We start from the raw sequence: 13,614 nt of genomic DNA, 5'->3' as shown, positions 1-13,614 counted from the left end.
AAACCACATTAAACGTTCCGTTTGTTTTGTAGGTCACTGAGAAATGTGTTTTGATAACTCTAGTAGCTGTTCAGTGCAAGTTTTGTTTAACACAGCTCGGCATTAGCCGTTTATCACGGTGGGCTCGCATCAGAACTGCAGACAAACGTTACTGCTGTTTACGCTCCGTCCCGTCCGTTAATCGCGTATGACGAAGGTGCTGCATTATTAAAGCGGTCCAAGATGCCGATGGTACTGCGATCCAGAAAATCCATCCACTCCAGTCAGGCAAGCGAGGTAGAGTCACGGGACACAACACCGGTGACAGCGAGAAGAAGGTCGACCCGCCCGCACGGGAGGACTGCGTACGAGGTGGGTATTTTTATTACTCAGCTTTTCCGCCTCCTCTTCCTCCACCGCTGAAAAACTTCACAGTCGGCCACGTAGCTTGCTCGCTAACGTAAACGGCAGCGACGTTAGCTGGCTAACCCGAGAAAAACACTCAAGGAAGGGCTATACAGAAACCAGCCCACCTTAAACTGTCGTATATTACTGCTATTATCACTTTAACGTGTGTGATATTTGCTAAATTTAGCTTGTTAGCATAACTGTTAAGAGCTAAAAACTGCACCGTGAGTGGGAACCCCTGCGCCCAGCCAAAACTTACTAACGTTACCTAGCAAGTTACTGCATCATGGTAAGTTTGTTTGTTTATACGTGAAGAGGATGACAAAACATATGTCCTTTTTATATAATTTTTCTCCTTTACTTTTGCCTTTGGCATGGTGACTATGCAGCCGATACACACGTCCTTATGTCTCACATTGTGGAATGTATAACTGATGATTGCAGTGCCGTTTCCTCCCTGTTTACTGTATCGTGTAACCGATCTTGTCCTGTCAGGAGTCAGATGAGTCAGACTCTGAGTCTGTCCAGAGCCAAGTGATGGAGCGACAGCTAAGTCCCCCTGCTGAGCTGGAGGAGGAAACTGCTGAGGAGGCTGGTGTGACGGTAGTCTATAATTCACCCTTACAGAAAACCCCAAACAAACACACCCTCTTTCCAAGAGATGTTTTGTATAGGCCTGAAAAGACATTGCTTCCTACAGTAGGATGCATGGGTGTGGCACACCTCTTGTTTCTACAGCCAGGTGGTGAGAGAAATAACTCTTTGTTGTGCTGTGTGTGCAGCAGCATGTAATCTACACCAGGAAACATTGGCAGGCTAGTGTGGAAGTGCTTTAATCTCCCTTAGCCTGCTTGTAGAGAAGTAAATGAGTTAGTTATTTACATATAAACAAGACAACCCAACCTATACTGGAGTTTTTAAGCCAACATCAACATCAGTATTTGTGGGTTTATATATTGGCTAATATTTGTTTCTATCATTATCACATAATGTAAACACCAAGAATCCCTTAAATTTGGTTATTATTTTTTTGCCTGATATTTTACCGTTGGACAAAAAACCTATATTATGATTTAAGATGATTGTAACAATACAAATAGCAGCAATTTTTGAACATCTATCTAACAAAAGAAATAAATCTGTTTGAAAGAATAAGTATAAAACATGTATACATCAAAGATATATGAGAATTTAATTAAAAATGACTAGACATGACTTTCCTTATTGCACATCTGCTCACCTATTTGCTGTTACAGGTACATCTTTGACAATGTTAGGCCTTTCAAGAGCAGATGTCACAGAGTGCCTCACTGTTATGAAGGGTGAAATTCATAAAATGTATAAAGCTAGACTGACCTATCAGCCGGTATTAACTTACTGCAGATATATCGGTATACAGTGCATCCGGAAAGTATTCACGGCGCTTCACTTTTTCCACATTTTGTTATGTTACACCCTTATTCCAAAATGGATTAAATTAATTTTTTTCCTCAAAATTCTACACACAACACCCCATAATGACAATGTGAAAAAAGTTTTTTTGACATTTTTGCAAATTTATTAAAAATAAAAAACTAAGAAATCACATGTACATAAGTATTCACAGCCTTTGCCATGAAGCTCAAAATTGAGCTCAGGTGCATCCTGTTTCCACTGATCATCCTTGAGATGTTTCTGCAGCTTAATTGGAGTCCACCTGTGGTAAATTCAGTTGATTGGACATGATTTGGAAAGGCACACACCTGTCTATATAAGGTCCCACAGTTGACAGTGCATGTCAGAGCACAAACCAAGCATGAAGTCAAAGGAATTGTCTGTAGACCTCCGAGACAGGATTGTCTCGAGGCACAAATCTGGGGAAGGTTACAGAAAAATTTCTGCTGCTTTGAAGGTCCCAATGAGCACAGTGGCCTCCATCGTCCGTAAGTGGAAGAAGTTCGGAACCACCAGGACTCTTCCTAGAGCTGGCCGGCCATCTAAACTGAGTAATCGGGGGAGAAGGGCCTTAGTCAGGGAGGTGACCAAGAACCCGATGGTCACTCTGTCAGAGCTCCAGAGTTCCTCTGTGGAGAGAGGAGAACCTTCCAGAAGGACAACCATCTCTGCAGCAATCCACCAATCAGGCCTGTATGGTAGAGTGGCCAGACGGAAGCCACTCCTTAGTAAAAGGCACATAGCAGCCCGCCTGGAGTTTGCCAAAAGGCACCTGAAGGACTCTCAGACCATGAGAAACAAAATTCTCTGGTCTGATGAGGCAAAGATTGAACTCTTTGGTGTGAATGCCAGGCGTCACGTTTGGAGGAAACCAGGCACCGCTCATCACCAGGCCAATACCATCCCTACAGTGAAGCATGGTGGTGGCAGCATCATGCTGTGGGGATGTTTTTCAGCGGCAGGAACTGGGAGACTAGTCAGGATAGAGGGAAAGATGAATGCAGCAAAGTACAGAGACATCCTGGATGAAAACCTGCTCCAGAGCGCTCTTGACCTCAGACTGGGGCGACGGTTTATCTTTCAGCAGGACAACGACCCTAAGCACACAGCCAAGATATCAAAGGAGTGGCTTCAGGACAACTCTGTGAATGTCCTTGAGTGGCCCAGCCAGAGCCCAGACTTGAATCCGATTGAACATCTCTGGAGAGATCTGAAAATGGCTGTGCACCGACGCTTCCCATCCAACCTGATGGAGCTTGAGAGGTGCTGCAAAGAGGAATGGGTGAAACTGCCCAAAGATAGGTGTGCCAAGCTTGTGGCATCATATTCAAAAAGACTTGAGGCTGTAATTGCTGCCAAAGGTGCATCAACAAAGTATTGAGCAAAGGCTGTGAATACTTATGTACATGTGATTTCTCAGGTTTTTTATTTTTAATAAATTTGCAAAAATCTCAAATAAACTTTTTTCACGTTGTCATTATGGGGTGTTGTGTGTAGAATTTTGAGGAAAAAAATGAATTTAATCCATTTTGGTATAAGGCTGCAACATAACAAAATGTGGAAAAAGTGAAGCGCTGTGAATACTTTCCGGATGCACTGTAAGTGGCAACCCTGAAAGTAGAAAAACAAGTACAAAAAAAACATTGGAGAAAATATTAAAAGTGACATTTAGTTGCCTTCACATTCAATATAAAGTAAATTAAACACTGTTTGGAAATGAGTTCCATGTCAGTAGTTATTGTTTATGGGAGGACTACAATATATCTTGTTGTAGAATTAATGCAGCAGTACACAGAAATGTGACCAGTCGACTGGCCCCACCCTGATGAACCATCCTGGGCATCCATCTTATTTTGGAATAATGAAAGATGGTCGCCGTGAAATATCGGTGCAAAGCAAGTTGAACGTTCAGCTTTGACTGACCATCAGAATGTAAAGTTAAATGGCACTGTAGCCATGGTTACACTCACGCCATGTTCATAAACAAATACTGACGTCCCTGGCAACATGTTAAACAGTCTGTGGCAGCCATGCTGAGGAGTATCAGACAGGAGAGCTCATTTGAATAGGTGTGGCTATTCTAGCTATTGCAGTGCAACAGACGCCTCTGGAGGTGATACACTGTGTTATAGTATTCTTGTTAAACAGCATCAAGATACAAAAGGCTAGAGGATAGTTAGTTTCAACATGTTTTAAAAGCTAGCTTTTTTAAAGGTATTTTGGTGTTATGTGCAACTAAGGGTATTGTCATGATGTTATTCAGTCACACTGGGTGCATGTTTTTTCTAATGGAGTTCTGTCTTCCTCAGGAACTGAAGCATTGCAGCGTTGTGCTGGACCGTCTCTGGGCTGACGACAAGGCTGCGAAAAAAGAGCTCGAGGAGAAAGAAGACATGAGCCGCAAAGGCAAACCCGTCTCCAGGATCCCGACTTTCCTGAAACGGCCTAGCAGTGCGAGCCAGAACACGGAGCTGCCTGTTCTCAAAAAAGATACCCCTGTCCATGTGGGTCCGCCCCCTGAGAAAGCTGGAAGTGGAAGTGTGGAGAAGTCCAAGCCGCCCGATGTCAGAGAAACAGCACTCCCCCTGCCATCCATCCGCATCCCCAAAATCGGCTTCGAGGCCCCTTCTCCATTCATCAGCACGGAACAAGCCACTCCAACAGCCCATAGTTCCCTATTTACTGCACCCAAGAGCTGGAGTTTGTCTGAGTCTGTGCAGTGCCCTCCTGTGACTGTCAGCCCCAGGCCTGCCCTCAGACCGGAGCGAGGGTCGGAGCTACATTTACCAGAGCACCACCAGAACAAAGCGTTCGAAGTAGAGGCTGACACTGTGCCAGATGCCGCCGTATCTCGCCTTCCACAGGAGGGCTCGGTCAACCAGAAGCCACAGGAAGACACAGACGAGAAGTATGATGTTGAGGTTAAAAAGGTTCAAAGTAGGATCACTGACTCTGGAGATACTGAGAAGTCAGAGTCTGCAGAGATCGTTCACACACCTGAGGTCAGCCAAGAGGAGGCTATAATGGACGAAGAGCCGCCGTGGGAGACAGAACCGATGAACACACTTGAATTAAAGGACAGCAGATCTTCATCAGACGTTGAATGCGAGGATGATTTGGCAGGTGGAGGGGAGGTGAGGGAGCATCATGAACCGCCTGTAAGCCAGTCGAAGTTTGCAGATCTTTCAGAGGAAAGAGCCAGTATGGATGAATCCACCTCTCCTGTAGCACCAGAGAAGCCTGCCAAAGCCGCATCAACCAAGTCAGCCAAGGTGGGTTGTGTTGTTCTACTTCCCTCATAGAAAGCACTGATATCAGTCCTACTGTTTTCTTGGTGGTCTCAACGGAGTCAGTCATACAAAAAGGAATTTCACCACACCCTGCAGTAACAGCTGTGGCATGCAACACAGGCTGCTTCCCAGTCTCAAAGCTGTGAACATAACTTAACCCATTTGTTCACAAGTTCAAATTGTTCTCCTCCTGTTTTGCAGAGCTCAGGATGCTCCAGTTTTGCCCTCTTCTGCTTCCTGCCCACCACCTTGCTGCTTCTAGGGGGTTTTGGCCAGCACGTTTGGCACTATGGGCTTCCCATGTCTGTGGCTCAGCTCACAGCTCAGCTGGAACTGCACATGTTGGAGGGCTTTGGCTTCATACCAGAGCCCTGCAGCACTGATTGTCGGTATGAATCAGTTTTGTTCTTTTTGAGCAGTTTGCTTTGACAAAAATAAGAAATTGTGAAATGTACCTTATCATGACAATTACACGCTGAACTTTGTGAGTTTGTTATCTTTTCACCTTCTCATGTACAGTTATCTGAGTGTGAATGCACCAAACTTTGTGTTCGTTTTGCTGTTTTTAAGCTGACTTATGAGCAGCGGAAGAAATGTCATGCAAGCTCTTCTACTTTGAGATGAATTCTGTTTGGTGTGTAAGTGGTTGTTGTAGCTTTAGTTTCCCTCTCCTTTGTTTAGAGTGCATCTGGTGGAGAGCATCCCTGTGGGCCTCTACGAGTCTCCTCCCTCGTTCAGACAGAGCATCGCAGACAGCTGGCTTCGTCTGCTGGACAAGGCCAACAGCTCGGTACACATCGCTGCTTTCTACTTCACTCTACAAGGCAGCGATTTGGAGTTCGCCGACTCCTCTGACTCTCAGGTTAGTTCAGCGGCATGCCCTGGTGTCATGATGCAGCATATCCTGAATCCCTTGAACCTCTAATGTGCATGATATTATTTCCACATATTTTGAAGGGAAGAATGGTCTTCGAGCAACTTAAAAAACTTGAATCCAAAGCTGTGAAACTCCAGATTGCCGTCAACGCCCCCCAGACCTCAACTCAAGATACGGCAGAATTGGCTGCAACAGGTACGCCATCACCTGACAGTAGGGAGCACGTTGTGTCGCCTCTCCGATGTGTGCACCGTGAACTAAAGCTGAACTAGGCAACATCATTAGAATGCACACATTTATCAGTCATCAACTGACTTATGTTTTTCAAAACAGGATATTTTGTGATGGTTAAAACTCTGCAGTGATTTCTCATCATGTGTGTTATGGGTTTTTTTTTCCAGGTGCAGAAGTCAGAGAGGTAGACCTGAAGGCCGTAACTGGAGGCATTGTCCACACCAAGCTGTGGGTGGTGGATCAAAAGCATTTCTACTTGGGTAGCGCTAACATGGACTGGCGCTCTCTAAGTCAGGTAGAACGGAGAGAAGCATCTATCTGTATAAGACTCAGCATTCATTATGTGCAGCCCACGTCGGCCTCCTGCATGAGGAGGATGAGGTTAAAGATTACAATACTGTCCAGTAGATTTGTCCCAGTCACTTAAATGGAGTCTGACTCTCAGGCTACACACAAAACGTCTGTCTAGGTTTAAGACAAAAAGTAACTGAGCAGTAAGACGCGTTTATTCTGTTTTAAGACACAAGTGAAAGTGACTAGGCTACAGTGAGACAGCAGGTTTGAGATTGGCTTCAGACTGGTGGTGTACTACTCAGTCTAACAGACGAGTGAGTGATACATTTTCCTCATCTATATATTGACTAAGATCATCTGGAGCAACATGCTGTAATTGTGCTGCTTCCAGATCAGGTTGTGCTCAGGAAATTCCTTCAGATGAGTCATTAAACCTGCTTCCTGGAGCAGGCCCCAGATGACCCCGCCACTGCTCGCATACAAACACATTCATAGTTGCGGCTGCGACCGACTGAACGCGTCCCGTGTGCTTTGTTGAATCCAAGGTGAAGGAGGTCGGCCTGTCGGTGGAGGACTGCAGCTGCCTGGCTCAGGATGCCTTTCGGATCTTCGGGGTGTACTGGAGCATCGGTGGCGCCAACAATGGCTACCTGCCGCCGTACTGGCCTGCTCGTTTCTCCGCCCTGTCCAGCTCCCAGAATCCCCTGCGCCTGAAGTTCAATGGCGTGCCTGCTCGGGTCTACCTGTCTGTAAGTTCAGAACTGCTCTACAAGCTTCCTCCAAGAGGAGTGCTTTTAAAAACTCTTTGATTTGATGTATTTAAAATTCAATGTCACGTGATATTGATATAAGGGTGTTTGTGACATTCTGGACGAGACGAGGAGTGTACCCAGCTGTGACAGAGTCCTCCTCCTGTCTCGGGCTCCTCCCATGATCACCTCACCTCCTGTGCTACGTCTGTTTCCTGCAGAGTGCCCCACCGCAGATCTCCGCCCGCGGCCGCTCCGACGATCTGTCCACCATCCTGTCTGTCATCGAGGACGCCCAGAAGTTCGTTTACGTCTCCGTCATGGATTACCTCCCTCTGTCTCAGTACACAGAGCCACTCAGGTGACGACTCGCCACTCAACTCACAGAGACCCACCAATATTCCCAGCTGCATTGTTACAACCCTGGGCATGTTCATCACCAGACACTAACAGATTCCCCATACAGAATAATGTATTAAACATTTGTGTCGACTCATGTTATTCAAGTTCATGTATTTCAGTAACACATAATGCAATGCAATGCATGATGTCCTGTAAATAGATATAGACTAGTTAAAAGGGTCTGGACCCTGATAAAAATGCTGGAAACGTGTCTAACTGGAAGAAGGCTGATCGGTCCTGTAATGTGTCCCCATGTGTCCCTCGTTAGCACCTCAGACATAGTGTTGGTCCCCCCCTCTCTGTCAGGTTCTGGCCCGCCATCGACTCTGCCCTGCGTGCTGCCGCCTGCACCAGAGAGGTACAGGTAAGACTCCTGGTCAGCTGCTGGAAGCACTCACCGGCCCCCATGTTCACCTTCCTGCAGTCACTGCTGGTGCTCAACAGGCCCCCGCTGAAATGTGACATTGACGTGGTACGTTGGGAGGTTTTATTTCCTAAGACATCTTAACAGACTAGGTGATGCACCCTAAACTCCTGTTGTGTTTGTGTTTGTATGCAGAAAATATTTACAGTGCCTTCAACAGCAGAGCAGATGAAGATTCCCTTTGCACGAGTCAATCACGCCAAGTACATGGTCACAGACAGAGTGGTCTACATAGGTACGCTGTTTCCACTTACTACGTATTCAGACCTGCTCTGACCCTTCAGACAACAAAATGTCCCCTGTGACTGTGACAGGCTCAGAGGTGGAATACAAGTAGATTTACTCAAGTACAGTTTTGAGATGTTTTCATTTCATGCAACTTTATACTAAAAATATTGTTTACAACTTTACAATTACTAGTAATTCTGCTTATTTTGAGGACTCTTCACACCATATGATTAGCTTCTAAAACATGAAAGAAATCTCCCTCTTCAAGTCATTTTAGTCAAACAACAAAAAAAACAAGTTGATTTTAAATAGGTTTAAATATTCTTAATGCACCTCAAAATGCGCTTTTTTAGGACTCAGTTATAGACAGAAATGTCTTTATAAGATCGAGGACAGGCTGCAACAACATTTTGCTTTGACCTGCTTTTGACAGTTCAGGGTTTTAGCTGGTTCATAATCCTCTAATTTTATAGACCCCAAAAACTATTCCAAACACTGAGTGAGTAAATAACCCTTTACCATTCATATGAAGGTCCTCCACTCTGTGGGAAAGAATCATAGATGTTGTTTCATGCAGCTAACATGATTGCTTTTTAGCGTTTAGTACATATTTTCTTTAATGAGGTGAGAGTATAATGTTCGATGTTTGAGAGTGTCATGGAATCTAACTGACGTGACTGGTTTCCACGTTCACAGGGACGTCCAACTGGTCGGAGAACTACTTCACCCAGACAGCTGGTGTGGGCTTGGTGGTGAACCAGACCGGCTCTGAGGTCAACAAAGGCCAAGAGACGCTGCAGAGCCAAGCAGAGGAGCTCTTCCGTAGAGACTGGACGTCTCAGTATGCCAGCGCTCTCTCTGTTGGCGATGTGGACGTCTGCCCTCGAGGCCCACACTGAGGGTTTGCTGTTCAGTAAAGTACATTGCATTGTAGATGAGCATCTTGCTTGCTCCTGCCACTTGAACTTTATTTTACTTATGTAGAATCCGCTTGCTGTACTGTGTGAATGAACACAGGCTATTTTATTGCTGTTTCCTGACTTGGCTGCCTGTTTCTTTGTATATAATTGCGTTTTTTATATTTTGTTTCAAAACGTGTTATTTTTATACTCCTGTGTTGTTCTGACAATTTTCCTACATGAGTTAAGGCGCAAGGGAACTTGCTTTGTGCAATTTATTTTATGCCTGGAGCATTTTGTATATTTTCCTGGGGCCAAGCTTGAACAATCTCATGCAGGAAATAAAACATTTCCAAAGAGGTGCACACACCGTGGCCATGTTTACACTGCTGACGCTATCAGCTGTTAATGTCCGTGCGTAGCGAAACCACCTGTTGTACTGTCAGTCCAACAGTACTAGATTCTTGTAAATACTCTCAATTTTCCATTCATAACTGACGGCTGAAATCCGATTTGAATGTGTTCCACTACAGACAGACAATACCTCACTCAAATAAGAGTGAGCATGCTTAACTTTACGATTGAAGTGTTTGTTCTGTGTTTGGGGGGGAAAAAAACAGTTTCCTTGTCTGGCATCTCTGTTTTACTGTACTGATAATTACTGAACATGCCTGTGCCGTTTCCTTCATCGCTTCATGACCAGGGTCATCTGTTGTGTGCTTGAGATCCTGTTTCTGTTATCAGTAGACATGTTCAGGGTTCGTACAAAGTCTTTAAAGCTTGAAAAATGCTTGATTTTCAACATGAGCTGGAGTTCAATCAGTCATGTAAACCAAAAATCTTTTTTTTTTAAATTTAAATGAAACGATCCCGTCGTCATACTTGTGTGTTGTCTCCTAGCGTCTCACACCAGACGCAGAGCGGACCGGGCTGGACCTAGATTGACCGACATGGGCGCGAAATAAAAGCCCGGCGTCATGAGGGCGACCATCGTCTCTCAGAATATACATTTTTGGTTAAGGTACCTTGAAAGTGCTTGAACTTTACTCTTAAAAAGCTGAACCCTGCATGTTGTGTCACACTTAAAACTGTTCAACCTCCAGGCTCTGGATGAAACTGGATTTCAGTTGGTCCCCGACCAATCTTGGAACCCATCAGCTATCATCTGATGTCGATTTAGTCTCTGGGGCTACCATGGATTATAAATCCATGGGGACAACGGCCTTCTGCTTCTTCCATGCCCCGATCGTTTACTGTCCGATTAGCAGTCTCGGAATCCATCGGCTACAGTCTGACGACGATTTCAATGTATACACATTTTAAAAAAGCAAATAACAAGCAAGTCTCTAGGGTTCCAAGAAACCTAAATCATTGTTAGAAGATAGCTGATGGGTTCCGAGATTGCATTTCGGCCAATGTAACCAAAGCCCTCTCAAAGGTGATTGGGCAATACAACTGGGACAACAAACAAAAGCTAGAACGCTGCAGATACCAAAATTGAGAGTTTCTTGAGTACTATGAAAGGAGTGGGACATTGATGAAGGAGTAGTAATGATTTTAAGCGTTGTCGGTTCACCCTAATTACTAATCTTCTCATTCGCCTCTCCTGATAATCGAACCATGCAGTTATTTTTGTCCCAACTGTACTGTACTCCAAACACCAGAAACTTCTGTTAAACAAGTCTGCAGCCATGCTAGCTTCTCTGTGAGGCTGTTCTTGGACATAGTGGTGCTTTGAGCTAAATGCTAACATGGTCACAGTAAAAGCTCACGTCCTTACGTTAACCATGTTCACCATCTTATATTAGCTTGTTAGCATGCAAACATTTGCTAATTAGCACTAAACACAAAGTACAGACGAGGCTGATGGGAAGATCCCCTCTAGACATGTTTTAACACAAATAAAAGTGCTCTGCTTAGAATAATCGTGTCTGAAATGGGTTGTTTTTTTTCCACAAAAGGTTCAATAACCTTGATAGAAAATCTTAAAATTACTTCCACTCCTCCCTCATTGAAAACTGTGAATATGCAAATATTTTTCAATTCTAAAGTGGAACTACAGGGCACAAGGTGTGTCCTACTTCACAGAGATTTCTGGTGAGCACAGAGAAACCTCCCCACTTCAGCAGATGAATGTGAAAACAGGCATCGAGCATCAACCTCTGCATCAGTCTGCACAGTGAAGTAACAATAACTGTTTGCTTGCTTGCTAAAATGGTAAAAGAAACCACACAAAACGTCATGCTTGCCTGGACAATGGACTTATTTTCCCTGCATAAGATTCGTTCCTTAGGTGCCTCAGTGGCTGTTTGATTTTGAGTTTGTTTTCTTTGTTTTTTATTATTTATTGTGAGGACAAATGGTCACTACACCATGTCCTGTGGATTGTACATAGTAATGGAGCTATGGATAAAACATTTAAAACTATCTGCATGGCTAGATACCACTTAAGGTAAGTGAGTTGTTGTGAGATGTTTTTTTTGTATTTTGGGTGAACTGGCCCTTTAAATGTGTCTGCCCTTTCTTCATACAAGGTACAAGAGGGCTAGCTGGATGAAAAAGTGATGTTTTGAGGTCAAATAAAAACCCAGAAGGTATCAGGTCTGTTAATCAAGACATTTGTTCACTCAGATGCTTCAGGTTTATGTGACTTTATTTTCACATTTGAGACAAATAAGTAAAAAACAAATGAAACCAACTAGAGCCTATGTCAAATGTGAAGGATCGTGTTCTATGTGCAAGAAATTCTTCAATACTTTTTTTTTTTTCTTTTAAATCTCGCGCCATACTGAAAGGATCTCAGAGACATCTGCTGCAGTTACACATTCATCATTCCTCCAACCAAGTTAGAGTCACTGCTGGATGCCGTACAGCAGCCCTGCAAGATGCCACACCACCCCCTATGCTCTTGGCTTCTCCATCCATCCAGCTGTACCTACTCCATGCATAAAAGACGAAGAAGAGACAACAGAGGGCAAACGAAGACACTTCTCATTCGAGGAGCCAAACAGAAACAACCAGGATAGGAGTAGTGTCTTTTGAACGATCTTTGATCATGACAGCCATCCAGGTCCTTTCCTATTCATACACAGAGGGCTTGAAGACGCAGGAGTGTTTGCTCTGACAGAAAGGGATGACTTTCCTCCGTCTCTCATTCCATGGAGAGCTGCACACTGTCTGTCTGGCCTTGCTGCTGCTCAAATTTCCTGGCTGAAAGACAAGATAGAAGACACGGGAAAAATGTCATTTGGATTAGATCCAGGCTGGTCTTTTTTGTCCAGTGCGGAGCTACATTAATGCTCACCCAGAGAGTACATCTCCAGCTGCTGTCGCAGGCGGACCTTCTGCAGGCTATCATAGAAGTTGGGCTCCGGGCTGCTGCCGACGGTGGGAGGCAGAGTGAAGATACGCATGATCTTCCTCTTGTTTCTAAATTATAAGTGAACAGAGATAGATTGAAGAGAGCCAATGAAAGCGCATTGCTTATACAGAGTATCACCATTTGTTTCAGATAAACAATAATTAACATTAAAATAAAATACATCATGATTAGATGATCATATGAATGCCGAATTAGCCAGAACACCCTAAATGTATTATTATTATTAATAAAATAATGCCACATGAGGTACGCCCATATCTCTATAACCAAGGAAACATTAAAATGCGCATTTTTTTAATGGGATATGACGTGAATTATTTTAATGTTTTTAGAGAAGGCGTGAAGGGAGAGAGAGTGAAGCACACGCCTGTGTTGTACTTACACGACATATTATTTATAAGCTAAGTGATAGAAGAGTTGACTGCGAGTGCAAACTGTCCTTACTTTCTGGCGTAGATCAGGAGGCCGAAGCTGACCAGGATAACCAGCAGGTAGACATTGGTGGCCTCATTCCAGGCTTCGTGCACCGAGTAGTCAATAGACTCGGGCTCGTTCCCCAAGACCCCGTGTGCACCCATTGAAATACGCCCAAACTCTGCGGGCAAACACGCGAATATAAAAGAGAAATTCTATCAAATCCGTTTTCTTAGCTCGCGTTTACTTGCGACTCAACTGCACAGTGTAAACACTACGACGTCACGTCTGCTTTCTTCTTCGTCGTCTCTTCCGTTTCCGGGTATCGCACACTACGGCGGCCCTGAGAGCTCAATGCACTGCAAATACAGACAACACAAAAATCGAGTTAGCGTCCAATGGAAACATTGCATCTTTGAAATGCTTATAGTTATTTCCAAACCGAATACTCGAGATACCCAGAGATTACCCTGCCAATATAATCAATGTGAATAACTAACTGTACTTAAGTACAATTGTGAGGTACTGCTACTTTACACAGTATTTCCATTTTTTGCTACATGACACTTCTACGTCACTACATTTTAAAGAAGAATATTA

The 13,614-nt window shown here is 44.2% G+C and overlaps 2 protein-coding genes across 2 annotated transcripts; one reads left to right on the top strand and one right to left on the bottom strand.

The window, feature by feature from the left end:
* Positions 1-188: 188 nt before the first annotated feature.
* On the top strand, positions 189-9,218 carry pld7 (phospholipase D family, member 7). The gene is given in 14 exon segments (XM_070913787.1): positions 189-351; positions 883-990; positions 4,131-4,272; positions 4,344-4,429; positions 4,431-5,093; positions 5,313-5,500; positions 5,793-5,973; positions 6,069-6,183; positions 6,390-6,517; positions 7,062-7,265; positions 7,487-7,626; positions 7,974-8,139; positions 8,227-8,326; positions 9,016-9,218. Coding segments are annotated over 14 exon segments (2,553 nt in total). The 5' UTR covers positions 189-222.
* A 2,635-nt stretch (positions 9,219-11,853) lies between these two features.
* Positions 11,854-13,301, bottom strand: smim19 (small integral membrane protein 19). The gene is made up of 3 exons (XM_070913453.1): positions 13,045-13,301; positions 12,523-12,647; positions 11,854-12,428 (listed from the first exon to the last, which is right to left on the bottom strand). The coding sequence occupies exons 1-3, from the start codon at positions 13,176-13,178 to the stop codon at positions 12,370-12,372; spliced, it is 318 nt and encodes a 105-aa protein (XP_070769554.1). The 5' UTR covers positions 13,179-13,301; the 3' UTR covers positions 11,854-12,369.
* Positions 13,302-13,614: the final 313 nt, after the last annotated feature.

The sequence above is a fragment of the Enoplosus armatus genome, chromosome 10 (genome assembly GCF_043641665.1).
Source record: "Enoplosus armatus isolate fEnoArm2 chromosome 10, fEnoArm2.hap1, whole genome shotgun sequence".
Taxonomy (NCBI): Eukaryota; Metazoa; Chordata; class Actinopteri; order Centrarchiformes; family Enoplosidae; genus Enoplosus; species Enoplosus armatus.
This window is presented reverse-complemented; position numbering and strand designations above follow the sequence as displayed.

Coding starts and splice junctions, on each gene's coding strand:
- smim19 (XM_070913453.1), bottom strand. CDS start 13,178: ATGGGTGCACACGGGGTCTTGGGGAACGAGCCCGAGTCTATTGACTAC. Junction 12,648..13,044: donor CTCCTGATCTACGCCAGAAA/GTAAGGACAGTT, acceptor CTTATAATTTAG/AAACAAGAGGAAGATCATGC. Junction 12,429..12,522: donor GCTGGAGATGTACTCTCTGG/GTGAGCATTAAT, acceptor CTTGTCTTTCAG/CCAGGAAATTTGAGCAGCAG.